General features: G+C 39.0%; 2 protein-coding genes and 1 long non-coding RNA gene across 3 annotated transcripts in view; 1 reads left to right on the forward strand and 2 right to left on the reverse strand.

The window, feature by feature from the left end:
* The window catches only part of CWC27 (CWC27 spliceosome associated cyclophilin), a 114,396-nt gene extending 113,958 nt beyond the window's left edge, over window positions 1–438 (reverse strand). The window contains exon 1 of the mRNA XM_037372643.1: window positions 289–438. Within this exon, the coding sequence (XP_037228540.1) occupies window positions 289–438 (150 nt within the window). The remainder of the gene's footprint in view (window positions 1–288) is intronic.
* Window positions 439–838: 400 nt separating this feature from the next.
* SREK1IP1 (SREK1 interacting protein 1) lies at window positions 839–10,809 on the forward strand. Its single transcript, XM_037374083.1, has 5 exons — window positions 839–1,200; window positions 3,959–4,006; window positions 5,618–5,758; window positions 8,635–8,713; window positions 10,198–10,809. Exons 1-5 carry the CDS (start codon window positions 1,188–1,190, stop codon window positions 10,385–10,387), a joined length of 471 nt encoding a protein of 156 aa, XP_037229980.1. The 5' UTR covers window positions 839–1,187; the 3' UTR covers window positions 10,388–10,809.
* Window positions 10,810–12,079: 1,270 nt separating this feature from the next.
* Window positions 12,080–16,191, reverse strand: LOC119141611. The gene is made up of 3 exons (XR_005101991.1): window positions 16,179–16,191; window positions 14,898–14,899; window positions 12,080–12,190 (listed from the first exon to the last, which is right to left on the reverse strand). It is a non-coding gene; the product is annotated as an uncharacterized LOC119141611 (long non-coding RNA).
* Between the last annotated feature and the right edge of the window lie 8,809 nt (window positions 16,192–25,000).

The raw sequence follows: 25,000 nt of genomic DNA on the forward strand, positions 1-25,000 counted from the left end.
GAACTTCATACACGTTTTGAGTCGGAAGTATATATATACAACGCCAATGACCTGGTACCTGACACATGACACTTAGATATCCTTTATCACTTCCACAGTGAAGCAACATGGGGGGAGGGGAGGGGGGGGGGCGGGGGGCAAATTAAGCCATAAATCTCCAAAGGCATATACCTCTCTTAAAAGTAATAAATTCAGCGGCAAATCGTAAGAAAATTAAAAACCTACGACAGACCCAGGAACAGAGGGCACGAAATGAATCGCTCCAAGGCCTGCTCCGTGTTACCGTACCCACGCGGCGCACGTCGTGCTTCGACTCGGGTGCTCGACGTTAAGCGCTGCATCGCCTCGGCACCACAACACGGGAACGACCACCGCCCACGTCCCGCACGCACCCCTCGCCCGTCCCCTCCACGCCCGCAACATACAACTTCTACACATCCCCCGTTCAATGCAACCGCAGCGCGGACGCCCCCCACCCCCGGAGCGCGCTCCCCTACCCCGCGGGCCCCCACAGCCTCCTCAGCCGCGGGCCCCCACAGCCTCCTCAGCCGCGCTCCCGAGGCAGGACGCCCCCCCATAAAAAGCCCCACGGAGCGGCCTCCTCCCCCCGCCCCGGGGGACGCGCCCACCCGCAGCGGCAGCTCCGCGCCCACGCACCGCGCGCAGCCCCCTCACCCACGGCGCAGTTGCCACTCCCCGGCAGCCGACAGCCTAGCCTAGCCCGGCGGGCTGTGGCCCCTGCCGAGCCTCACCTTGCCGTTGGTGGGGGGCTCCTGGATGTAAATGTTGCTCATGGTCAGGAAAGGAGCGTCCCGGCAGGCGCCGATGTTCGACCACGCTTCGCCCCTAACGTTTCCTACCACCCCGACCCCCCGCCATCTTGTGCGCCTTTACGTAGCCCGGGAGGGTGTGGGGGCGGCTGCTCAAGCCAGGAGGGAGGACGAAGGGGTAAGTTCCCGGTCGGAGTCTCCGCGGGAGTCAGTGACGAACGAACTGCTTTGAGGAGGACCTGGAGGCTTCTATAAACACCCGCAGTTCCTCCCCGTGGCTCCCCCGCGGTAGGGAGCCGCCCCCCGTCCTCTCACTAAATTGCACGGTCCGAGGGTGCGCCGGGAAAAGCCTTCTGGTGGCGAGAGGCGCCCCTGCAGGCCTGGGCTGGGCCGGCAAGGACGGTGGCGGCGGGCGCCATGGCTCTGCCGGGTAAGGGGCTCCCAGCCGGGTTAGCCGGGAGGGAAGGAGCAGCAGCCGGCTGCCCCCAGGGCCCGCGTGTGGGGAAGGGGAAAGAAGCGGCGGGTTGATGGAAAATTCTGCGGGGAGGGCGCGCCGCAAAGGGTGAGGCCGGGGGGGGGGCGCCTCTCCCTGAGGCCGCCAGGGCTGCCCCCGCGGGAGCGCTCCCGCTCCGCACACCGGCGTTTCCAAACCGGCTGGCGTGGGGCTGCGGGATGGAGGGAGGGAGGGAGGGAGGCGGTCGGGTGGCGGTGGGCAATGTCAGGCCAGCCGCCGGTGAGCGCAGCCTTGCTGTCGCTTCCGTTTAGGCCTGCGGGGCTTCTCCCCAGCGCTCTGGTTGAGCGGTAGCCGAGTGCTGCCTTCCTATTGTCTGTTGGTGTAAGGTGCCTTCTTCAAAGGTAGATCCAAAGGGGGGTGGTGTCAGCCTTGTTTTTTCCTCCTCGCCTGTTGTGCTTGGATTAACGTTTGTGTTCTACTGCGTTGTTACTTAAATGGACCCGTTGAGAACGGTGGCGAGGCTGGGCGGGTAGACATGCTTGCAGTTTCCGAGGTGTTCAGGTCTGTGTTAGCCAAACACACAGCTACTGCTCTGTCACTTTTTTCTTTATACTGAGACGTGAGGAATGTTTGCTTGGAGAACGGCTGAACAAGCCTGAGCTTTCATAACCTTCTCTTAAGATCTTAATAAGCTTGCTCCCATTCTAGAAGGGGTTCTAGAGGAAGACATTTTGTGTTTGTGTTAAAAGGTTTCCAAAGCTTTTTTTGCAGCCTGGTGCTCCACTGAGTGAATGCGGGGCTTAGTGATGGTTGCTGCTGTGTCAGTTGTTAACATTCTTGAGAATTTAACAGCTGGGAAGAAGGGAGTGAGAAAAGGAATCTTATAGTAATTTCTTTGCTTGTAATAATGTAAAACTTCATCTAGTCTAAAACCGTGCTGCTAACACTATTATTTAAAACCAAAATTAATAATAAAAATTCTGTCTCAGGAGCTTGGTGGGAGTATGTGATGACAATATTCTTGTCATCTGCTGGGTCTTGCTATTGGAAATCCTGAAAAATGGCACCTGCACATATTAAAGGAGATTTTGTTGTGTGCACATGACTGTACTGACCTCCCCTGCATGGAATACCAAATCTTTCTTTACCTACAGGTCAGTTACTCAGTAGGACTGAAGTTTACTGAGTATTTCAGAAAGGTGAGACAAAGTTGGTAGCTTAGGTGATCTTGCTTTCTAGTTCTGAGGTGTAGTGGACAAGCAGATGCTGTTTTGAGTATTTTTTTGACATGGCATTGAAAGATACAGGTATATTTTTGTTCTTCTTAAAATTTTCTTCCATGTTCCCCACCTCAGCTCTGGTAGGTTTCCCTCAAAATAATAGTCATAAAACAGACACCTAAACACTGCCGAGTTTATAGACCTCAAAGGAGATATGTAATACTAAGGTTCTGGGATCTGCAGAAAACTGTCATAATGGAATGTCTGTATCTTTATTGCTTAGCCTTCCAGTACTCTTTGGGGCATACACCAAAGTTGTCCAAGTTTCTAAGGTATTTTTTCAGTCTAGGGTTTGAAGGTTTCTCTGTTGTTTGGAGTGGAATTTTCTGAAGACTGTACTTGTCCCAGTAAATCAAAGTTTAAATTCCTGCAGCTGATGTACCCCCGTTCTGATTCTCTGTCACAGATTTCTTGTTATGTTTGCTTAATTATTTAGATAAAGACGTAGTTACTCAGAAAACCGTATGTAACTGTTTCAGTCATTGGGGGTTTTCGTACTCTGTTCAGTTGGAAGATAGAAGGGCACCCTTTCATTTTGGAAATTCGATTCTGATTTTTGTTACGAATAAGCTCAGATGATTAAACTTAAGACTGATCTGTTGGGGTGGGAGGGGGGGGGGCAGGCCTGTGTGGTTTCTTTTCTTCCAAGTCATGTCCTGCTATGTCTATTTATCTTAACTGTGGGCTCAGATGGGAAAATCAAACACTTTCTATACCTAAAATTTGCGCTGTTCTGGTCCTCCTTCATGCATAGCACGTATGGACTTTTCTGTTACTCTGTTCACTTTAGTCTACACTTGCTTTCTTGCACTCACTAACTCTTTGTATTTGGTGCCATGTTGCCTGGATTCAGAATCATTTAACTATTTGTTTAGCTTTTTCTATTTTTAATTGCTTCTGTCTGTCTTTTGTCACTTTCCAGGAGTGACTGTTGAGCTTTTTTTTTTAATTTATTTGCCTTTTAAGACAGCTCTTGTAATTAAAATATAAATTACTTCAGAGTTTCCAGTGAATGTCTGTCAACATCCATGCATTTGTGGTACAAGTTGTAGTGCACAGTTACGAATCACTGGAATGTCAGATAGCTATTTGGTAATACTGTTCATACTGTAACTAAGCAAATGCATAATCTTTCAGAGAAGTGGAATAACTATTAAAATTATAACAGAAAGGTCATAATAAATCATTTGAGGATTTAGCAATAAGCTATGTGAAACTCAATAATTCATATCAGCTTATACTAGCCAAATTTGTTCTGACAGATTACTGCACAGAAAAGTGACCTTAGAAATGCATGTTTTGCTGTTCTTTAATTTTTTTCAGGAGATATATTAGTGTACTTAGTACTCTGAGGAGTGATGAGTCCTGTCTGTGTATTAATAGTAGCAAGCCAGGTTTAAAAGAAACTTCAGAGTTCAGTGTAGCAACCTAATCAATGAAATTTTCTTTCTCAGGTGGAAATAAGGATAACATCAGAGCAGGATGCAAGAAGTGTGGCTACCGTAAGTCTGTAGTAAGCGATATGAAGTTAAAATGTTTTCTTCAATTTGTGATGTTGGAACTGCCTTTGGCAGTGGGAATAAAATAGTGTTCTCCCTTGTTGTCCAGACATTGTCAGTTTAAATTATCATATTTTACTTATTTATTTATTTCCTATTTCCTACTCATTCCCTGGCTCTTCACACCTATCGCTGCTTTTGAAAACCCTTGAGTTTCTCAGAAAAAAAAAGAAACATATGCTAACATATGCTATTGCAGTCATATATACTAAATTTGCAATGCAATTACTTGAGAAACTTTAAATTGAAAGCATGGTCTTTGATACCTACTGAGATTATCATTTGTACTTCTTTTGAGTCTCACTGTGAACTTGGGCATTTCAGCTCAAGTCCAGTCTGTTTTAAAAGGAAAAATAATTTTAAATCTGTATGATCTTCTACGCTAAGAAAACACACGTCTTTTTGGCTTCTGTATTTCAAGAAACAGTTAATTTTGTTACTTATAAGTTACGTACTTAGCATTTAGCTCAGGCTTTTGCATTATCCTCAGATCAGATGAGCATGTGTGTGGCTAGTCTCCTGATGAATGGAGACAGGTCTTGATGAACATTTTTATTTGTTAATTGCTAACTTATTTTTAGAACAGTGAAGGAATGGACACTGTTTTGCAGTGAATTGTGTGGAACTTTTTTAACAGACTGATTTAATCTATTTTGTTTAATGAGCATTTTGTGGGGTGAAGGGGGAAAAAAGCTTGCTTTCTTCTTTTGCTGTGGACTTTGTCCCCAACAAATTTTGGCAGTGAATTGCTTTTGTGTATCTGTTCTTCCAAAGAAGCATGGATATCAGTATAGATTTAGTGCTTCATTACTACGTGAAGTAAGGATCAGAAGCTTTCTGGACGAAAAGGAAACTTGTCAAATCACCAACCTGTATTTAAGTTCCTAAAAGCTGTCTTCCAGATTTTGATAAAGATATGAATTTTGATGTAAAGAGGATGAGTTTATTTCAATTGCTACTTGAATTCATGTGTCTTCAGCTTAGTGTCTCTCAAACCATTTTCTTCGGTTTGTTTTATTTCTCTTTATTATTCCAATAGGTTATTTAGCACAAGATTTCTAACTCTGGTTATGATTATTGAAATGTAATTTAGAAAACTAAAAATACTAGTGAAGTAGTAGCTTAGTCGGTATTAAATACTGGTTGTTAAAGATTATGTCTCATAAGCAAATAGCATTATTCTGTTTCACTAGAGGGAGACAAAAAGCAATATAAAACACTTGCTGTAGTTTTTTAAGTATTTCACTTAATGCCGTTAGGTAATTTCTTTAGGAAGGATCGGAGACCATTAAAAAAATAGAAGGCAAAGGTTGGACAAAATCTTTAACAGAACTAAGAAAGAGGTCATAAAGCAGCATTAAATGGAATAACATTACATGACCTGTTAAATTTTTTGAGGCTTTTTCAGAGTAAGCCTCCTCCCTCCTTGTTCACAGATTGCAGCCTAGCCTTTTTTCACTTATCAAAACTGAGTAATACTAGGATGGATGTTCTTTAGTTTCTGATACTTTTTGGTAAATTGTAATTTTTCTTCCGAATATTTGTTTTGTTCAGCTGGTCATCTGACATTTGAATGTCGAAACTTCCTCCGAGTAGATCCTCAAAGAGATATTGTTTTAGATGTTAGCAGCACTAGCAGTGAAGACAGTGAGGAAGAGGAACTACAGAGACTGCAAGCCATGCGTGATAAAAAGAGTAAGGTGGTTTTTTGTTTGTTTTTTTTTTCTTAGAGTAAATGGGATAATGGTCTTCCGAAGTACTGGAACTCTCATTTTTTTCCTTTTTGATAACTATTATTAGTTCTTTTAGCCTGAACTTTAAAAGTAGTGATATGGAGAAATAGTGTGAAATGGGGACAATGGACATCGATTGTGATTGTATATGTCTGCTCAGGAATGTGGGTATGGTGACTAGTCATGGGTGCGATGTCTGGTCACATAGGCACACAGCTTTGAGGAGACGCCTACAGTTTTGAGGAGATGCCTGCCCCTCTTCCTCTAACAAAGGGGAGACGGGGAGATGCCTGCCCTTCTTTCTCTAACAAAGGGGCTATTTAAAAAAGAATGAGAAAAGGATGAGAGATATTCCAATGCTATCTAGAGGGAGGGAGTGCTAAGTCTCCTTGCTGGAGAAGATCAGATGGTCACAAGAACATGAATCACCTACAAACCTGCAAGACCACCACATTCCAGGCAAAGGACTGATAAGCTAATTAACATATGAAGCGAGAGTAAGCGGGTTTAGGTAACGAATATGTATAGGCGTTAATTGAATATTCATTTGTTTTATTGTATAAATGTGAGATGGTTCGTCACTTCGGGCATGCACGCTTGTGGAGGAGTGATCCCCCGTGCATCTGCGCGCAATAAACATACCTACTTTATAACTTTCGAGTTATAGAGTCTAATTCCACACGTCAGTAGGTCTTTTACTTCATGTCTTCAGACTTTAGAGGTTTGATACACCCGCATCTTTTTTTATTATTATTAATTCTTTCATAGGAAATTAATCATGTACCCACTTGGAACATCTCAAAAAGGGCTCCTAAATACAAAAGATTATAAGACTTCTACTAAGCTGCTGCTTAGGAGAAAATTACATGGATGCTTTGAGTTGATCTTTTGATAATGGCATGTAAGTTAAATGTCTTAAAGTTGATCGTAACTCTTAAAACTAATGACAAATAAGACAGCTGAATTTCTCTCCAGTTTCTAAGTAGTATTTTGACTGAAACAGGTAATGAATTGAATTTAAACATTCATATTTGGAGAAGTAATATGCTCTGTTTGGAAGGTCTGAGTACCAGCTGTTTGTCAGAGAGAGAATAGATGGCTATTTAGCAGATACTTGAATTCATTTGAATTTGGACTCCAAAGAGGGTGTTAACTTAAGTAAGAAGGGGAGGTTGTTCCACCACAACATGTTTTAAATGAGCGTTCTTCCCATCTCCCATTTGAAATGTCTTTTTGTTCTGCTGCTCTCACATTCCAGACTTGCCATTCAGTTCCTGCTAAAGGTGCTATTTAGGAAGGAGGAGTGATAGATAGAACCCTGTCATTTGCTGGAACACTTCAAAAGAAGTGGATAGTCTGCTTGTCAAAAGTGCTGAACTGGTACTATGACAGTCCTTTCTCGGAATAAATCTCTTTGGGAAAAACTTGTTCCCACTTACTTTGTACTTTTGAATGTAAGGTGGTTTTTTGGCTCTAAACTGATTGAAGGTTAACATCTGCAGGAAGAACAGCTGTTTACTTGAACTTGTAATATCCCTGTTCATTATCTGTTCTTTTTCACGCTGTGGCTGCTATGCATACTGTAAAGAGATACCTATCTTTAACTGTCAATAATACAGGCAGGATTTTGCCATTTTCAAGTGGCCTCATCTTCTCAATAACCTATCTTTAACTGTCAATAATACAGGCAGGATTTTGCCATTTTCAAGTGGCCTCATCTTCTCAATAACCTATCTTTAACTGTCAATAATACAGGCAAGATTTTGCCATTTTCAAGTGGCCTCATCTTCTCAATAATTTTGCACTGTTTGCACTTAGATTTTTGCACTGTTTTCTTAAATGTTCACACATTCTTGTTCATGGTTTTTAATTGCTCCAAAGTATTTTGCTTTTTGTAACTGTTACTGAATTCTTTTACATACAGGCCAGTAATTTCTGTGTGTGTTAGCAAATGAGTAACTGCACTAGCATGCAGACTCTTTGGAAAGTTAATCATATGATAGAAATAAGATGAAATGCTTAAAAATAGCTATCTGTTTTAAGGATAAATTGTAAAGTCAGTATCTTCCTGTTAGCTGACATTGTCATGTGTATTTATGTAGTGGATTTACATTTCAGAAAATTCAAAAATACTTTTTGAACTATATAAGTATATATATAGTTCATATATATATATATACACACTTTTCTATAAGTATATATATAAACTTTCTATAAGTATAGAAAAGTTGAAGGTCAGAAATTCCATCCAGTGTGCTAAAAATATTTTTTGTAAGTGAAAGATGAAGATACTATACGTGTTAGGGCAGGAAACAAACATGACTAGATGAGGGGTGACTCCTGCCGATTTTTGTAGACAGTGTATTGGCAATTAACTCAAATTTATCTTAGTTACAGCATGGATATTTGTGGAGCATCAGTTGAGTATTGTGAAAGTAATTCAGGTAAGCCTGAAGGAATTGGTTTTGGGGTGGGTTTTTTGTACATTCCAGTTACATGACCTGTTTTCAGACTTGGGCTTTTAAAATACAGAAGAATGGATATGAGAATGTAAAGCTGATATAAACATGTAGGAAAAGTCACAACTTTTTGCTATATCTTACGGGCCTTCCTTCATTCACAGTGCTTAGATCAAAGTCATTAGAATGAAAATAGTATAAAAAGTCTTGCTACTCTGCAAAGTGTTTCTGAAACAATTGTACTAGACCAGAATTTGGAGGAAGGAAAGAAACTTTTAACAAGAATTTTTTATTAACTTTATGTTGCTGTTGAAGACACTCTTTTAATGCTGATTTTAATTCAGATAAGTGTTTCTAAACTGTAACTTTTTATCTATAGGTTTAAATGAGGAGGAAGAGAAAAGGAAACAAAAAAGAAAAAGCAAAGAAAAAACAAAATTAAAGAGACCAAGGAAAAGGTAACTATCACATACCTATTTTCATTTCAAAACAGAACTTTAGAAATATTTCTGATGTTTGGGTTGTTTCTCAGAAAACATAGGCTTCTTTTGATGCAGCTTTATTTACAAGTACATCTGTGGTTTGAAAAGCTTCCTGTTTTCCAATGAGAACTTGTTTGTTCCTTGAGTAATGGTAAAGCCACAGGATTTCTGCTGTGGAGTTAGCACTGTGGAAGTCTAGAAAGCTCTAGCAAGCTGGAGGTCTGCAGCTGTGAGAAAGCAATGCTCCCTTTGACTATCCAACACTAGGCAAGATGTGGAGGGAAAACAACAAGGAGTAAGGAGGATTATATGGGTTTGGTTCCCAGCTTAGCTAACATGGAGCCTCCCTGCCATTCAGAGACACTTTAAGATTCCCTGCACACACACACACACAGTCTGAGGAACATGTAACTATCAAAAGGAAAACTTCTGTAGCTTTACTTAGCATGTGTTGAGTTTTAATGTTCCTGTTGTTGTAGAAGCCTAAAAAAAGTGTTACTCCAGTTTCAAAGCAAAATGTCATGATACCCAAATTTATTGTGAATCTGAGTCAGCCTGCTGACTGACTAACTTAGATGAGAATATAGACTCGTTAGTCACTAGAACTGTTGATGAGACAATATCCCAGGAACTGCACTGAGAGCTAGGAAATTTTTAATGTATTTGGAGGCCACAATAAGAAATATTCAGAAATAATTCAGAAAATAAAGAATAAATAATTCAGAAATAAAGAAGCAGGATTTATCCCTGGTTTTATTGGCATTTTCCCCCTTCCTTATTTACATAGTGTAGCTCTAACTTACACTTATGAAGACAGTAGAAAGGAGTCAACCTGCAAGCTGTAGACATTACATGCAAGTAATTAATATTTAATCATGTACCAATAGTGCAAAACTGCCCTCAAGTATAACAATCATGACTTTTGTTGTCATCGTAATTCTTCTGTGTATGTAATCTCTCATCACTGCTGGTTAGAGACCAATTTTACCAGATTCAATAGCATCCAAATTTGTCATATCTCCCTCTCTTGGATTTTTGTTTTCGAGAAATGCATCAAGATTTGTCTGAAGGCATTACTGTAGCATTGTTATTGATCATGTGATATTTTGAAAAACAGAAGCTCTTACTGTCACGCTGTGGACAGTTTTCTGTTGGTCTGTACTCTTAGTCTTTTTCTCATTGAAGGTTGAAAAACACACAACTTGCCTATGTATGCCATTGTTAATTAATCTGTAGTATAAACGTACTCCTTTTGTGGCACTGTAGTCTAAGTAGAAGGGTTGTCATGCAGTTGAACATGCAGACTGAGATATCATAAGCTTTTCAGTGAATGCTACTGTACAATTCTACACTAAATTTGATTTGTGATATCATGTAAATACTGAAATTCAGACCAAAACATTATGGTATTTTCCTTCTTTAATTATGTAACAATCTGTATTATTTTTTTTTTAAACTAGATCTTCCTCATCGAGTGCAGCTGAAGAGGACAGGCCAAAGTCAAATAACCAAAAATCACACAAAAAAGAAAGGGAAAAGGAAAAAAAGAATAAATCTAAGAAAGGAAAACATCATAAAAAGGAGAAAAAGAAGAGACGAAAGGAAAAAAGTTCATCTTCTGATAGTTCAGACAGTTCTAGTAGTGACTGAGGTGCTGGCCTATTGCATTCACTTCTTCAGAGAACGTTATTTTTTCTTTCCAATGAAATTTATTTATGCTTTGCAATGCTTTTGTTCTGAAATGGGATATATATTTTTAAGAAATCTATTTGCAAATATCAGTGCTTCAAATTCTTAAACAGATCATTTGGGAAAAAGATCTACTCTTTGTTTCAAGTTTATTCATACTGAATCGTGCAAGTTTAACTAGTTCTTCATTCTTAGTTCAGTTGTAATTGGTTGTGTTTGGAATCCTTTACACTAGAACATGGTAAATTTCTGTCTGCAAGTCTTTGTGTAGGAAGATTTGCACTTAAATATGCTTTATGTCAGAATGGTTAAGTCAAATTTGGAAATTCAAGAGAGATTTTCTGTTATGTTACCCTTTAAATAAATTCATGTTTTGCATAAAATTTTTTACTTTCATATTTACACTTACTGATTAATATATGTAATAACGTTTGGGTCTGGTGGAGGGAAGAATGAGCAATGAGAAGGTAGGAGATTGCTCCTTTGAGATTATCTTTAAAATTCAATTAGTCATGACTGTAAAACACAATTATACATTCTTTTGGCAGGATCACTGTTAGCAAGCTGAAAACCAACAAAAGCTATTAAATTTTCAAAGTCCTTTCTGCCTAGGTTTTTTTCTTTTACAGTTATGGTCATTTTATCTTTGATGTGGATATAAAGTGCCACTTCCTAAGACCAGAAGACTGTCCAGCAAGATTGTTTACCAAGTTCTAAGAACCATGTTAATACAGTATGTGGTGATTAATGCCTACATGAACCAAACCAGGAAATTCAGAGGCTTGACAATTCACAAGAATCATGAAGCCTCTATTCATTCTAATAAAATTCCTATTGAAAAGTTAAAAAACAAACCAACCAAACTCTTGTGGAATGTAAGCAATGATACTGAAGTCAGTAGCAAAATTTACTATTTGCCATCGGGATTAATGTTAAGTATGTCAAAATTCTGTAACTGGATTATGGTGTATCCAGTTTGTATCTTGTATGGTGGTAGGGTACAGGTTCAAGACAGACTGATACATTTGAGTTGAGCAGATTTTAGGTGTATAATTCTACCCCAGAAATATCTAAACTTCAAAGTGCCTACATTTACAGCTTGCAAATGCTCTTCATGCCTGTGGTTTTGGTTTGGTCTAGACACAGAACTGCTTCCACCTGAGCAGCGTGGCATACAGCTGCAGTGAGTCTCATGGGAGTCTGAATATGAGGAAGAGCAACACCTAAGCTTTCTTAATGATTAATAGCCATTGTCTGTCTTTTCTACAATGGCTTAGAGCGTTGAGTCAGTACAAAATGGTTTACGGTATTTTAATGGCTATTGCATTTGGCCTGAAAGTGACATACCTAGATCTAACTCTTGTCTTTCAAACTTCTATGTCTCAGACCAGCACCCTTATTTTTGGGTAACTCATGCTGCAGGTGCTGTGCTGGCGAGCACTGAAGATCAAAATACTCATGGAAGCCACAGAGCAAAGAGAAATAATGTGAGGCCTCACAGTAGAGGATAGTGAAGTGCTTGCATCTGCTCTTCTTACTGGCTTAGGTCTAGTCTAATTTTTCATTTCTTATATCATGATTTCTGGGATGGGCTTGGATAATATAACTGAAGAGGAGACGACTCATTTAGCTAATACCTGTGTGTAGTATAAGGACCATTTCTTTCATAAGTACTAATTTAACAGATTCTGCCACCCTGTTCACTCTAGTCTCTTTAGTGTTGCTGTGGAGCACACTTTTTATTTATTTAGAGCTTATTTTTTACTAGGTTAATTTTCTAAGCCAGTCATTCTGTAGAGAGCAACAGGGGAGTTGTGGGCTACTCTAAGCCAGTACTGTTGCCAAAGGAAATATTTGATCAAGCCACAGCTTAAGACACAACTCATTGTGGGTTTTTTCCCCCTAAAATAATCCTTACTTAAGAAGGCTGGAAAAGTTACTGAAGTTAGGGGAATGCAGACCTCCTGTGTAATTGTCCCATGATCTCCCTGTGATCCCATGATGCCAGCTCTGGGGAATTAAGAGTTTGTACTTCACTTGTTTCTTAAGTTTTGAAAGCTTCAACTGAAGCCAGAAACAGAATGGAAATTTTACTGGGTTTTCTATACCAGAATGGCTGAGAAGTAAACAAACTTTAATAAAGTTAGTGTACCTCTATGCATAAGTATAGTTTATCCATCAAACTATAATGACAAATTAGAAAATGGTTAGAGGAATAAATTTCAGAAAAGCAGCTGGTATATATTTTAGTAGTGTTCCTTATACTTTTATATTGTTTCAAATAGAACTAGAATCTAAAATGGCTACTTGCTAATATCAAAAGATTGCCTACCTTCCATGTAGTATTACAGCAGTTATTTATGGTATTTGTGATAGTATTTTGTACAAAAGTGTAAGGCATGAATTTCAGTGTTCGTATTTTGCCACTTATTACTAGTATACATAGATTTTCACATTGGAAAAAGAATTATCTGATCTGAACAATTTAAATACCACTATTCTCTCAATCCAGGCATTTATGTAACAGAATACTATGTGTCAGCTTATTTTCTGGGTTTAAGTTTTGTTGTAGTTCTTGGGAGCTCTTTTTTTTTTTTTTTTTTTTTACAATTTTATTTACAAAGATACACATCAAAGTGAATACACTTTTCCTCAGAACTGCTCAACGTTTCTGTCTATTAACTGATACGTCAAGGAGGTGCTGCAATGAACTGTTCTCTGCCAAGTTAATATTTGCTAATCTTTAAAGGTTATACAAAAATAAATACTGGTTTTCATATTTGATTTAGCCATAATTTTAGTGAGTCTGATGTGTTGTAATAAATGTTATTTTATCATTTGAGTCTGAGCTTGGACCAAAGTGCCTTCACTTTTCATGAATCACACTTTGAAGGTCAGCACCTGACGTAACTGCTGCTGTTGTGGAGGCCCAAGATATTAATTTTATGCCTGCTACTCAAAACCACCAAAGATCTTAATGCTATGAAGGTGATGCTAATACAAACAAGGACTGTCATTCCCTTTCAACTTATTTCAGTCACAGAATGAAATGCCTATTTTCAGAACGACAAAAATAATGCATATGAGTAGTATATGGGGTGGGATAAAGAAAAGAAATGAAGGTAAGGGCATGCCAAATGGATAAAATAAGTAAGAGTCAGCAACCTCCATATGTCTTACATAGGCTCTGAAATGCAAACCAACCTCTATCAATAGGCACCAGAAAACAAAGTAGACATGTGTTGTTTACGTCAGTCTTCTCTCCCAGATAGCAGAAGAAAAATGTGCACATCCGCAATTCACCTACTAGCTGGGGAACAGCCTGTGCTATAAAATGCACCAAAGGCTAGAATCACTGAATCAAAGCTGAATCGCTATTGTTTTACAAATGCCTAAAGAAAATACACATTCACAGCACAAAAATCAGTTTCACCATTCTCTGCAGTATGTGAGACGCCCTTTATTCTCTTCCATGATGCAGAGTATATATACTTCTTTATGTACCTAGAGTAATAGAAAGTTATCTTCAGCACAATCAAGTAAGTTTGTATAACATGTTTTAACTTGATTTGAATACGTATCAGATTGGCAGGGAGGTTGAACAACAATGCAATATTTTTTTCTTTTTAGGCTTTGCTAAAGTTACGCTTCCTTGCTTAGTAGTTTTCAAGATCTTTGCAGGCATTTGATCAATGTGAATATACTTGCTATCTTCATGATCTCTTAAACTTCTGAAGTATTATTATATAGTAGCTATTGCTACTAGCATCAGTTTGCAGCGTAAGAAAAGTGACGTATACATCACTGATCATTTAACAATTTAATACTAGTTTTCAGTTTTACCATTACATGCTCTCTTACCATCAAAATTTGTGTTAATATTACACCATCACTTGTTAAGTTTATGTATTTTAGATTATGGCTTTGGTAGTGTCAGTTTGTTTCTAGGAGTTTTAATATTTTCTGCAGGTTAGTGAGGTACTTATTTTGTATTCTGAGATCTCTTCAAAGATCTATATTGTTTTTTGTGCAGTCTTCAAGGGAGTGTAAAATGAGGGGCAAACAAAAGTGTTAGCCATAGGTACACAAAAAGTAGAACTAAAACTAAAAGAAAAATAACTACTGAGTGATACAGTAGTAGTATACAGCTCTACAGCTGAAGGGTTTTGTCTTCTCTTTCTTTCATCAATAAATTGTAGTGAAGAATCGTAATATAGCTAAGAATTGCCACAAGGCAATTGCAGTGGCTAACTATGAACTTTGAACAGATTGAGTAACCTTACAGGTTTGAACTTTAAGGAGATCAAAGCTGCAGAGATAATCAATGCATATTGAACTCTGTATTTACTCATTGCTTTTACAGTTGACAACAAAGCAAGGTACAGCTGTAGGTCACTCCAAGGAGTATCATGAGTAGTGAATCTGACGTGGTGCTTGTTACCGCTTTCATGCAATAGCCAGTTCTAGGAACTTCTGAGCAGCCTTTGCAGTTCCTCACATCGTCTCTCATCTTCTCTCCCCAGTTAAAAAAGGGCACAATCTGTTATGCATGCCAAACACAATGTCAAATATCACAAATGTTTTAACTCAACTGATTATTCAGCAGTGCCCCATAGTCTCCACAGCAGAGACAGCAGTGAAGCTGTTAGAAAGTAGTTCCGACATTGTCGTGTCTTGGGGACTCACCTGTCTTAACTTGTCAGAATTACATCAGAGACTATTTTAGGCAAAGCACACGCTTGGTGCCTCTTACCACAATTCCTCTGCCTCGAGCCAGTAGTACCAAGAAAGGCGTTAATGGAGATTCTAAGCTGCAAATCACAATATGTAAGAACAAGGATAGAAAGAAAAATATGCTTAAAATGCTTCTGTAATAAAAATACCAGAACACTCAAACTGTTCACAAGAAATTCTAGTACAGCCATCATGAAGATTAATTTATGGGTTAAAGAAGAATATGGGATTGAGGTGGTGGCAGCAGAGAATAAGCAATTGCAGAAGAGGTACAAGAATGAAGAAACCAAAAGGATTAGATAAATGCAAGTACATTTTATTTATAAATTATTTATTATTTATTTATTTCATAAATTAAAAGACAGAAGCAGTCTAAACCAATTATTATCCAGTACAGGAAAATCTTTTCCTGTCAAGGATATATTTTTATGTTTAAAAAATTGATAAATGGTTTGAGAAGGAAGATCAGAGGGAAATACTTGTTTAGAAATGCAGATATTGTCCTAAAATGCTATAGTTTAAATAACAGCAATAAAGGACAAAAGTCTATAATAGAAACAGGCTATTCAGTAGAATTCATTTAAACTCTAGCATAGTATTCAAAATGTGACTATTATTTACTGTTTTCTGTGTAAGCTAAATATTTGTCCCACTGAGAAAGCATAATGCAAAGAAGAATTATTAAACCTTTTTTATCTGTATTGTATATAAATACTCCTGAGGCTTTAATTTAGTGTAATAGTTCATAAAACATCCTGGCAGAATTTTGACCATCAGGGAATTTCAACAAAGAATTAAGTTGAGCTGTAAGAGGCATTCTGTATAATAACAGTATATGAATATTGCCTTAGCATCCTTTCATCCCAGTGCACCTTAAAGCTTAGCAGTTACAAGCCACCTTTATGGATCCTCTATTCCAAACTGCCAGAACAGTATGAGGTGATACTCTGAAAATACAGTGTACAAATTACAGTGTTTATCTATAAGAACTCCTATACTTAATTAAAGAAAACAAAACTACAGCTTATTTTGGGGGACAACCCCACTACAGTAATTTAAAACTGAAGACAGATGGTCCCAAGACAATGCAAACAAGAACAGCTGATCAACTTCAGCAACTAATTTTTATATGTAAATCTATTTCAAAAAATTTGATCATTAGAGTATTTCGTATCCAGCCCAGATCTGAGGAGAAGGGGGTTTCAAGACTGTTTTAAATACAACAGAAATACTAGTTTAAGCTCTGCTCCATGTTTGTGGTGTTTATTTTAAATTCCTACCGATTAGTTATTTTCCTCTATTGTAAGTCATTTTTTCTTCCTAGGGAAAGTTAAGAAAAGTCCATAAAAACTAGCTGTTTCTTCTGCCAAACCAAATGTGAACAACTTTTCAGACTTAAAACTTAATGGAAATTAATTTGTGGTAGAAACAACTAATGTTTTAAGTGAACAAAATTTTGGTCCTCTAGTTTTCAGGAAAATTTAGTCAGTTCATGAAGAGTCAGTTATGCCTTTACTGATCCTGGACTGTATGCATTCCAAAGGGCAACACCAAGGAATACTTTACAGCTGTTACATGCCTCTGTTTCTCTTTCTTTATGCTCTTATCTCTCTTTTCTTCCATTTGCAGGGAAAGCATCTATTCCAAAACACTTACCTGTACTAGTCTGAAAAGCATGAGTTTTGTGTGATTTGGGTGTAGAGATTAAGCTCAAAAGTAGTTACTTGATCCAAATAAATTAATGTTTTTAATTTTACATTAACAAACATTAATTCTGAAATATTAAAGAAAGAGAAAAGGGAGTCAGAAATATCACACACACACACACACCCAACTTGTAAAAACTAGTGCATCAAGACAAAGTCTTCCTTTTCTGTATATGTAAGAAACGTGGGTATATGGGACTCCATAGTACATGAAATCCATTGTGCAGGCTTCAGTTTTTCACATAACATTTAGAAAGAAATGGGTTAAACACTTGGCTTGGGCTTATAGAAGGAGTCTGGGGTTATTTACACTTGTATTTACACTGCTTTTTACAAACTTTCAAGAATTAAGTGAAGTAACCATCACAGGGGAAACTATCATTGAAGACAACAGGAGGCCTCTAACAATGGACAATAATAGCAAGCTGTCTCAAATAGGCTTTAGAGAATACGTAATAGAAAGCTTTTAAAACAAAATGTAAGAAATCCAGATGCTTGTAGGCATTTAACAGACCTCAGAAGTATCTAGGCATTTGCCTTAAAAACTTTCTTAATATGACACTTGACTCAATAATTTTATTTTTGTGTTTAGGTAACTGGTACATGATGGTTTGCGACAGAAAGGCTAACTTGCCAAACCATTGCAACAGGATGCTTAAGTTTCCCTTTGACGTTCTTCCTGTTCAGATCAGCTTTGTTGTGAGGTATTGAAATTAAAGAAATTCCTGGGGTATTAAGGCCAACTTCAGAATAGAAGAAATAGGGAGGATGAGGAGGATGAAGTTTTCTTTCTAAGATACTAGGTTGCTTGTGCCAGGGGCTAGGAATGCGAGGTACTGGAAGAAGGGTGAAGGATTAGTGTCTAACAAAAAAAGTCTTTTTGTGGATTTGTACCAATGAGAACTTGAATGTTTCTTTTAAAGGAGAAAAAGCAGACTCTTAATCCTTTGAAAGACAGCAATTTTTTAAGATTGATTTTTTTAAGAAACCATTTCTGTTACATTTAAATTCTACGAATTTGCTTTGCCAAACCTTTCCAAATTCTTTGAAGTGTTCTGAATCTCAATGATTTCTTGTAGAACGTCTGCCAGATCTGTTCCACGTGCAATTGTTGTTTCTGCTGTTAATCTTCTCCTGACTGAAAGAGATTTAATAGTTTGAATCTGGAAAAAAGCAGCCAGAAGAGCTGCTCCTGGGATCAGCAACTTTCTCCCCAACTCTCCCACCCAATCCCAGCTTTAGAAGCTTTATTACATTTCTTCTAAGTTGCAGCACAGGAAAGATTTAAGAGCCTCTTTTCAATGCTGACAGTACAAATTGTTTCTTTAAATTTTCCCAGATGTCTAAAAAATAATTTTCTAAGTTAATGCAGGGAATACAGGAGCTAAGCAAACTAAAGGAAGAAAAAGTAGAGACTACATGTTTATCTTCCATTGTGAAATGAACATATGTGTAGAGTACTTTTTGTTTAATAGATATAAACAAATAAGCTACTCCTAATAAGAGCGGGGAAAAAAATCACACACTTCACATTATTAAAGGATGGGTTTGTTCTGTGCTGGATGCTTTAAACAGTTCTTTTCTATTCCTAAACAAAGCCTTCATATACTGATTTTTTTCCCTCTTAAATTTTATAAGGGCATTGTATTAAGTCTGTTTCAGTAAAATGTTACTAAGGGAACTCAAAACCAGAAGAAAATTGGTATTTATGCAGTCTTTGAGGAAGAAAGCATTTTCACTCTAACAGGAAACTAGAAAAACTTGACTTTTCAATTAACAAAATGCAAGTTTATAAGGGTATAGACCTCACTAAATATTAGAGGATAAGATGTAAATAGAAGAAAAGGGAGCACTTAGAAGATAATATAAGTACAACAAATTTATATTGATTGTCCAGGAGCAGATTTAGGCTGGAAATTGGCAGACACTTTCTATACATCAAAGAACTGCAGTTCCAGAAGAGCAAGAAATACAACTTCGGAAAGACGGAGCTTGGTACATAAAATGGGTCAAATGAAGATGCAGTTGCATGAGACAGCAACAGACTGGCCAAAGAGAACCAGGTGGTCTTTTGGACTCAAGTCCCATTACTACTGGTACTTAAATACATTTAAAAAGAATGGAAGAAATAAAAATATCACACCACAGATGTTTGCAGATAATAGGAAATAAAGTGAAGTCTCAAGTAATAGTGAGGAGGAGACAGATAGTTCAAAGCTAAATGAGTTCAGACACAAAACCAAAAAATGTCCTAAGACTGGAAACGTGAAGCTAGATCTGGACAGCAGATTATGCATACGCTGGGAGCAGGTTAAATTGGAAAAAAAAAACAACAACACATTAGAGGATACAACCACCAACCAAGGAGTAAAGGCATACCTCTTACTTGAGATACGACTAAGGCAGTAACTAAGATTTTAAAAATACTACAAGGAAATAGAATCTCAAGCAAAAGATTTCTAGATTTAATATAAAAGAACTCAGCTGTGGAACAGTTTAAAGTCAGTGTTTCAACCTTTGCCACACTGTGATCCCTAGAAAGTATCTCCTGTCCACCTGCATTTAGCCTGGCTCAGCTCTTTTTGATGCAGAAAAGGAAGGTTCTGCTAGTAAAGGATATGTTTTGCTACCTGTCATTCAGTACCTTCAAGGTCCTGGAACTTAAAGAGGACCACAAACTTCCCAAAATAACGGTACAAATCTCTTCAGTGACTGAAGCAGCTCAGGACGGAGCGGGAGCAGAAACAGATATCTCCTTAGCTTCTCTTGCTTTGTGTCCATGAAGTTGGACGATAGGTAGGATACCTCTTACATAGGTAATAAGGAATGTCACCTTTATAAGACCAGTAGGCATTTTAAAAAGAGAAATCAGCGCATCACTGCGCTTTTATTCCTGAAATGGGATAAAAGTTGGTTACTGTAGTTTTCCCATTTTCTGACAAGATTTTAACATTAAATCAAGCTACAAGTGTAATTTGAAATTGTAATTTAAAACTTTCCTTACGATGGCATGATGTACGGGTTTTGCCTGGGACAGTTCATTTTCTTCCTAGTAGCTCATATGGTTTCCACATCTGAGATCTGTGACCACAAGCAGTTGTTTTTTGGCACCTTGTGGGGGGCTTGAAGGATAACAACAGGTGTGGTTGGGTACACACCACCACACCTAGTTCTGGATATGTTACACTGGTGTTTTTAAATCTAAACAGAAAAAGCCCAAACAGCAGCAATGCAATGGTGCTGCAGTCCCCAGCAGCCCTGTGTGAACTGCTTCAGTGAAGAGGCCTCCCCCCGGCTAGGCCAGAGGCAACACTGTGATTCTGCCTTGCAAAGAAGCACTTAGGTAAGTTGCAGAGGTAATCTCCGTGTACAGGCTGTGGCTGAACGACCTGGCTCTAGAGTATGGCCTGCAGAACGTATAGGTATATACTAACAGCATGTCCTAGCTCCCAGCCTTCTGCAGCCTGCAGTGAGCTTGCCAGCGTTCATGCTGTTTGCAGCCTCTGCGTGTCTTGCAACACACAAGCCCACCAAGGCCCCTAAATTCAATCGCTACGGAAAGCTGTTCCTGTTGCATTTCTCTAATCGCACCAAGTCTGTTACAGCCTCATCCCTGTTGTGAAAGGCTTACGCACACCCAATGCAGGGAGGGAAAAGCAGCGGCAACGGGCGGGCACCGAGAGGGAGGCGAGGGTCCGCGGCAGCAGCGCCGACCCCGCCGGCTGCAGCCCGCCCCTCCCGCCAGCTCTTCCCGCCTCCCGCGGGCCGCCACAGGGACAGGGGAGGTGCTGGTGCTGAGGCCCTTTCGGTGTGTTTCCCGCTGAAAGTGCGACTGGGTCTTCGGTTACTCTTCATCCTGAGGCGGGTTTATTCGCGTGGAAGCTGTGACTGGGGGAAAGTTTGTTCTGTATCTGTGCGTTCTGCTTCTTTGCTGTAGGATCCTATGCTTTATCATAGGGTGCAATCACACACAGAGTCACGGGGTGGTCAGGGTTGGAAAGGACCTCTGGAGATCACCTAGTCCAAGCTCTTGCTAAAGCAGGTTCACCTAGAACTGGTTGCACAGGTTCAAAACCCACATCCAGGTGGGTTTTGAATGTCTCCAGAGAAGGAGACTCCACTGCCTGTTCCAGGACACTCCACACCTGTTCCAGGACACTCTGGGCAGCCTGTTCCAGGGCACGGTCACCCTCAAAGTAAAGAATTTTTGCCTTATATTACGGTGGAACTTCCTGTGTTGTGGTTTGTGCCCGTGTCCCCTTGTCCTGTTACTGGGCACCATTAACAAGCGCCTGGCCCCATCCTCTTGACTCTCATCCTTCAGATATTTGTAAACATTGATAAGATCCTCTCTCAGCCTTGCCCAGGCTAAGCAGGCCCAGGTCCCTCAGCCTTTCCTCAGAAGGGAGATGCTCCAGCCCCCTCACCATCTTTGTAGCCCTCCGCTGGACCCTCTCCAGTAGTTCCTTGTCATAAGTTACTTATATTACTGTCATAGTTGATTAGGGGGTGCTGTCCCTCTTTATAAGGAAGCCGGTGGAGCAACTGGTTGCTGTTCTGGTGCCAAACCTCCTCTTGGCTGTGCCTGAGCGGCATGGTGATTCTCAGTGCAATGAATGTGTCCCTCAGGTATCCGAAGACAGGTTCAGATCCTGACAGTATACAAGATTTTGTCCATTTGCTTGTTCTAGAGAAATCTGGTGTTACTAAGAGTTCTGCAATGTGATTGCTGAAACAAAGTATTTCACCAATTGTTTCTGCTACTCACTGTTCGTCATAATTTGCACTACTATTATTTGGATATTTCTCTTCCACAAAAATGCATTTGTAATAGTTTTTATTTTAAAGCTTTTTCAGGTTCACACAAAACAGAATTCTGTGTCAGTCTAAAAGGATGTACCAGGGTGGCAGTGAGGTTGGTTCATAATATATCTGTTCTCATTCCTTCTGTGATCCAAGGAAAGTGTAAAAATGGTGGAATAGTGATGTGATCTGGGCTAGATAAAAGAAGAGTATCACACTTGAACTGTTTCTATTCTATGCAAGATAAGATCTGATCCCAGATACTAAGGATGATGCAGTATACTACATGTCTTTGGTGTGTTCCTTTTTAAAACCAAAATATCTAGCTGAATTCTGTATCTGGAATAAGGTTGTCTTGATTAGAAGAAAAGAATGCTAGAACAGACAATCTTTATAGAGAATGATAAAAATCCTGGGGTTTTGGAACACAGAAATACTCAAATGGCAGAAGACTGCTCTTTGCCACACCAACCAGCATGTACATCAAATGTTGTGATTCCACTAGGAACAGAAATTTTGAACAAGTCATCAGCAGACATGATTCCTGCAGTCTTTTTTAGTAGAAGGGGTTAAAATGTTTCATCTATAGGAAATCAGATGATAGTCTTCCTTAGAAATTACCAAAAACCGTCGAGTTGGTAGGAACTTTACACAGAAATACCTCTGAAATCTCTAAAACCCTGTTGTCTTCTTGTGGAAGCTGTATGACAGTCAAATGGAAAGACCTTCCTTCAATCACAGCAATGCTTAAATTGTAACACAGAAATGAAACATGGGAAATGAGCAATAAGGATTATAGTATAATTTACTAACAAGTATGGGGGTGATGTTCATATTGTGGCTGCCTATTACCGTGCACTTGCACTGAAAGAAGAGAATTCATGTAAGATTTTTTTGCATGAACACTGATGAGGCTAAAAGTATTGAGAAATAATATAGCAAATTTAACATTACATGTTGTTCTTGAGAGATGACACATTAGAAATCCTTCATATTTGATAGTTCACTAGGGAAGTATAGCAGTACTAGGACAGTTTGTCCACGGAGGCTGTGGTATTTTCCATCTTGGGAGGTTTTCAGGACTCAGCTAGAAAAAGCCACTTGGAATGGGAGGGAAGATTAGGTGATGAGGGTCTACAAACACCTAGTTCCAACCTTTAGCTAATCCCTCTTTCTATCTCTGAAAGGGAGCAGTGTTTGTGTTTCACAGCCACCCTGAAAAATCATTGAGTGATGCCAATTTGAATATTTCTTCTATTCAGTTCAGAAGCTTTAGGACTAAGAGAGAGGGCAAAATTATGTTTTATTTTTTAATGCAGGTAAACCGAGCTGTTACATTTGGGTGGTATTCTTTTTGTAATGAATTTACACATCAACAGCATATTCTACCTTCTAATAGTCAGGATCCCTGCAATATTAAAGGGTTAAGCTGTTTCTCCTGGTCAAGTAATCAAATACTTCAGTAAAATTCAGTGTGCTGCCACACTGTCATGACCAGGAAAAGCTAATACTACATTCTTGCTTAGGACTTGACAAAGATTTAGAATCTGTTGCAGTTACATTTCCCCATTCTTAAGCTCAATACAGGTTAAAAGGCCACTTCCTGGAGGGATTTTTTGTAATACCCTTATCAACCTCATCTGGGATATGGATAATCAGGTACCAAATGGCAGAGCTGAGCACTGCTTAAAGTTCCTTTGCAAATTATTTCTAATTTAGAAGTGACTAAGAGTCCCAAATCAGAGCATAAAATAGTTGCTCCATTCTTTGGTGTCCAGAGCAGACCCAAAATAAAATTTAGTGAGTCTTAGGCAAATTTAGGTGCCACAGACCAAAACTTTAATTCTGAAAATGATCGCTGATCAGGCACCTGAATCTGCGGTATTAAATCAGTTTCCATGTGTCTTATGTTCTGCTTCTGTCCATGACTATGAGTGATATGATTAAGCCGCTCAGTTCCTGTTTCATGCTGCCTTCAGGCTTTGAAGCTCAGCATATTTTCTAGGGCACCTAAGGACCTATTACTAGGATTCCAATTTCTACTTTGGGAGCCAAAGGTCTTAAGTTAGGCACTGCAATACTCAGTGCTGTGAGAAACGCATCTATTTTTGTCTTTAGTCCTGTGGAAGAACAGTCAGGTTAATTGCTTTTAAAAAGGAGACAAATTAAGGTTTCACTGACTCCTTTTGAAAACAGTCGCTTGTTCTTAGCTTTCTTAAAGGCTTCAACTCACCTGCCCTTGAAGTCAATGGTTTATTTCCATTAACTGAATTGGATTTTAAGTAGACATGCACAGAACTGTCAGTGATTCCGTATCAGCTGCTTTTGCTCTATCAACTATAGTAAATCAGTCGAAATCACTTTGGTGATAAAACTGTTTTATCATTGAGAATTGAAGAATGCTACTGTTCTCTCAAGCCATCTGAGTAACCCCAGGCTGTTAACAGAAGAGTTTGTCCAACATTCCTCAACTGCTTCTTCTCCTCTTTGCTATTCCCCAGTCTGTAGCTGGGATTCCACGACGCTTCGTATTTGAAGAGCCCATGTATAGGCACTTCTATACTAGCACAATGTTTTTCATGAAATGTTTGTGGAAGGTGTTCCTGCCCATGGCAGTGAGGTTGGAACTAGATGATCTGCAAGTCCCTTCCAAACCAATGATTCCATGATTCTGTGAACTACTAATACCAATTAATGCTGTGACATTTACCTGACACTGGTTCTAGTTACAGTGTAAACCCTATCAAGACTTTGAAATTTACTTAGGGCTTTATTAAGCCAATATGCACTTGACACAGACTTTGTGTACTGTTTCAAAAGCATCTATACATTTTATGCTTCCAGTCATGAATAATTCTGTGAAGTGTTTCTGGAATATATGTCCCCCTCATAAATGACATGTAAATAAATTTAGACTCAATTGTACCTGCATTTATAGAATACTGATACAAAAGCTAGTATAGTTCTACTTCTAGAGATACCTTGCATGAAAAATATGTTGTATTTAGAATTTCCTTGAAGAACATCATTAGGTACTTCTAAATCAAAGTATTTACCTCTTGGTGACTAATGCTTGTTGCTGGCAAAGTGGGAAAGTAGAAGCATTATTTCTTTAAAGTATGAAAATTATTTGGATCTCATCAAGGCCTCACAGCTTTTTCTTTTTTTTTCCTGCTGTTGCCCACTTCTCCATTATATTCTCACTAAATTCAAAGCCCTGACCCTTTTATGATCATGATGCTTGTTCATGTGTGAAGAAACTAGTGCACAACATAGTGTCATTGCACAACACAGGTTGAATTTTCTTTGCTTGCATATTTACACATTACCC

Source organism: Falco rusticolus, chromosome Z (assembly GCF_015220075.1).
Source record: "Falco rusticolus isolate bFalRus1 chromosome Z, bFalRus1.pri, whole genome shotgun sequence".
NCBI classification, from domain to species: Eukaryota; Metazoa; Chordata; class Aves; order Falconiformes; family Falconidae; genus Falco; species Falco rusticolus.

Coding starts and splice junctions, on each gene's coding strand:
- SREK1IP1 (XM_037374083.1), top strand. Junction 5,759..8,634: donor AGCCATGCGTGATAAAAAGA/GTAAGGTGGTTT, acceptor TTTTATCTATAG/GTTTAAATGAGGAGGAAGAG. Junction 8,714..10,197: donor TTAAAGAGACCAAGGAAAAG/GTAACTATCACA, acceptor TTTTTAAACTAG/ATCTTCCTCATCGAGTGCAG.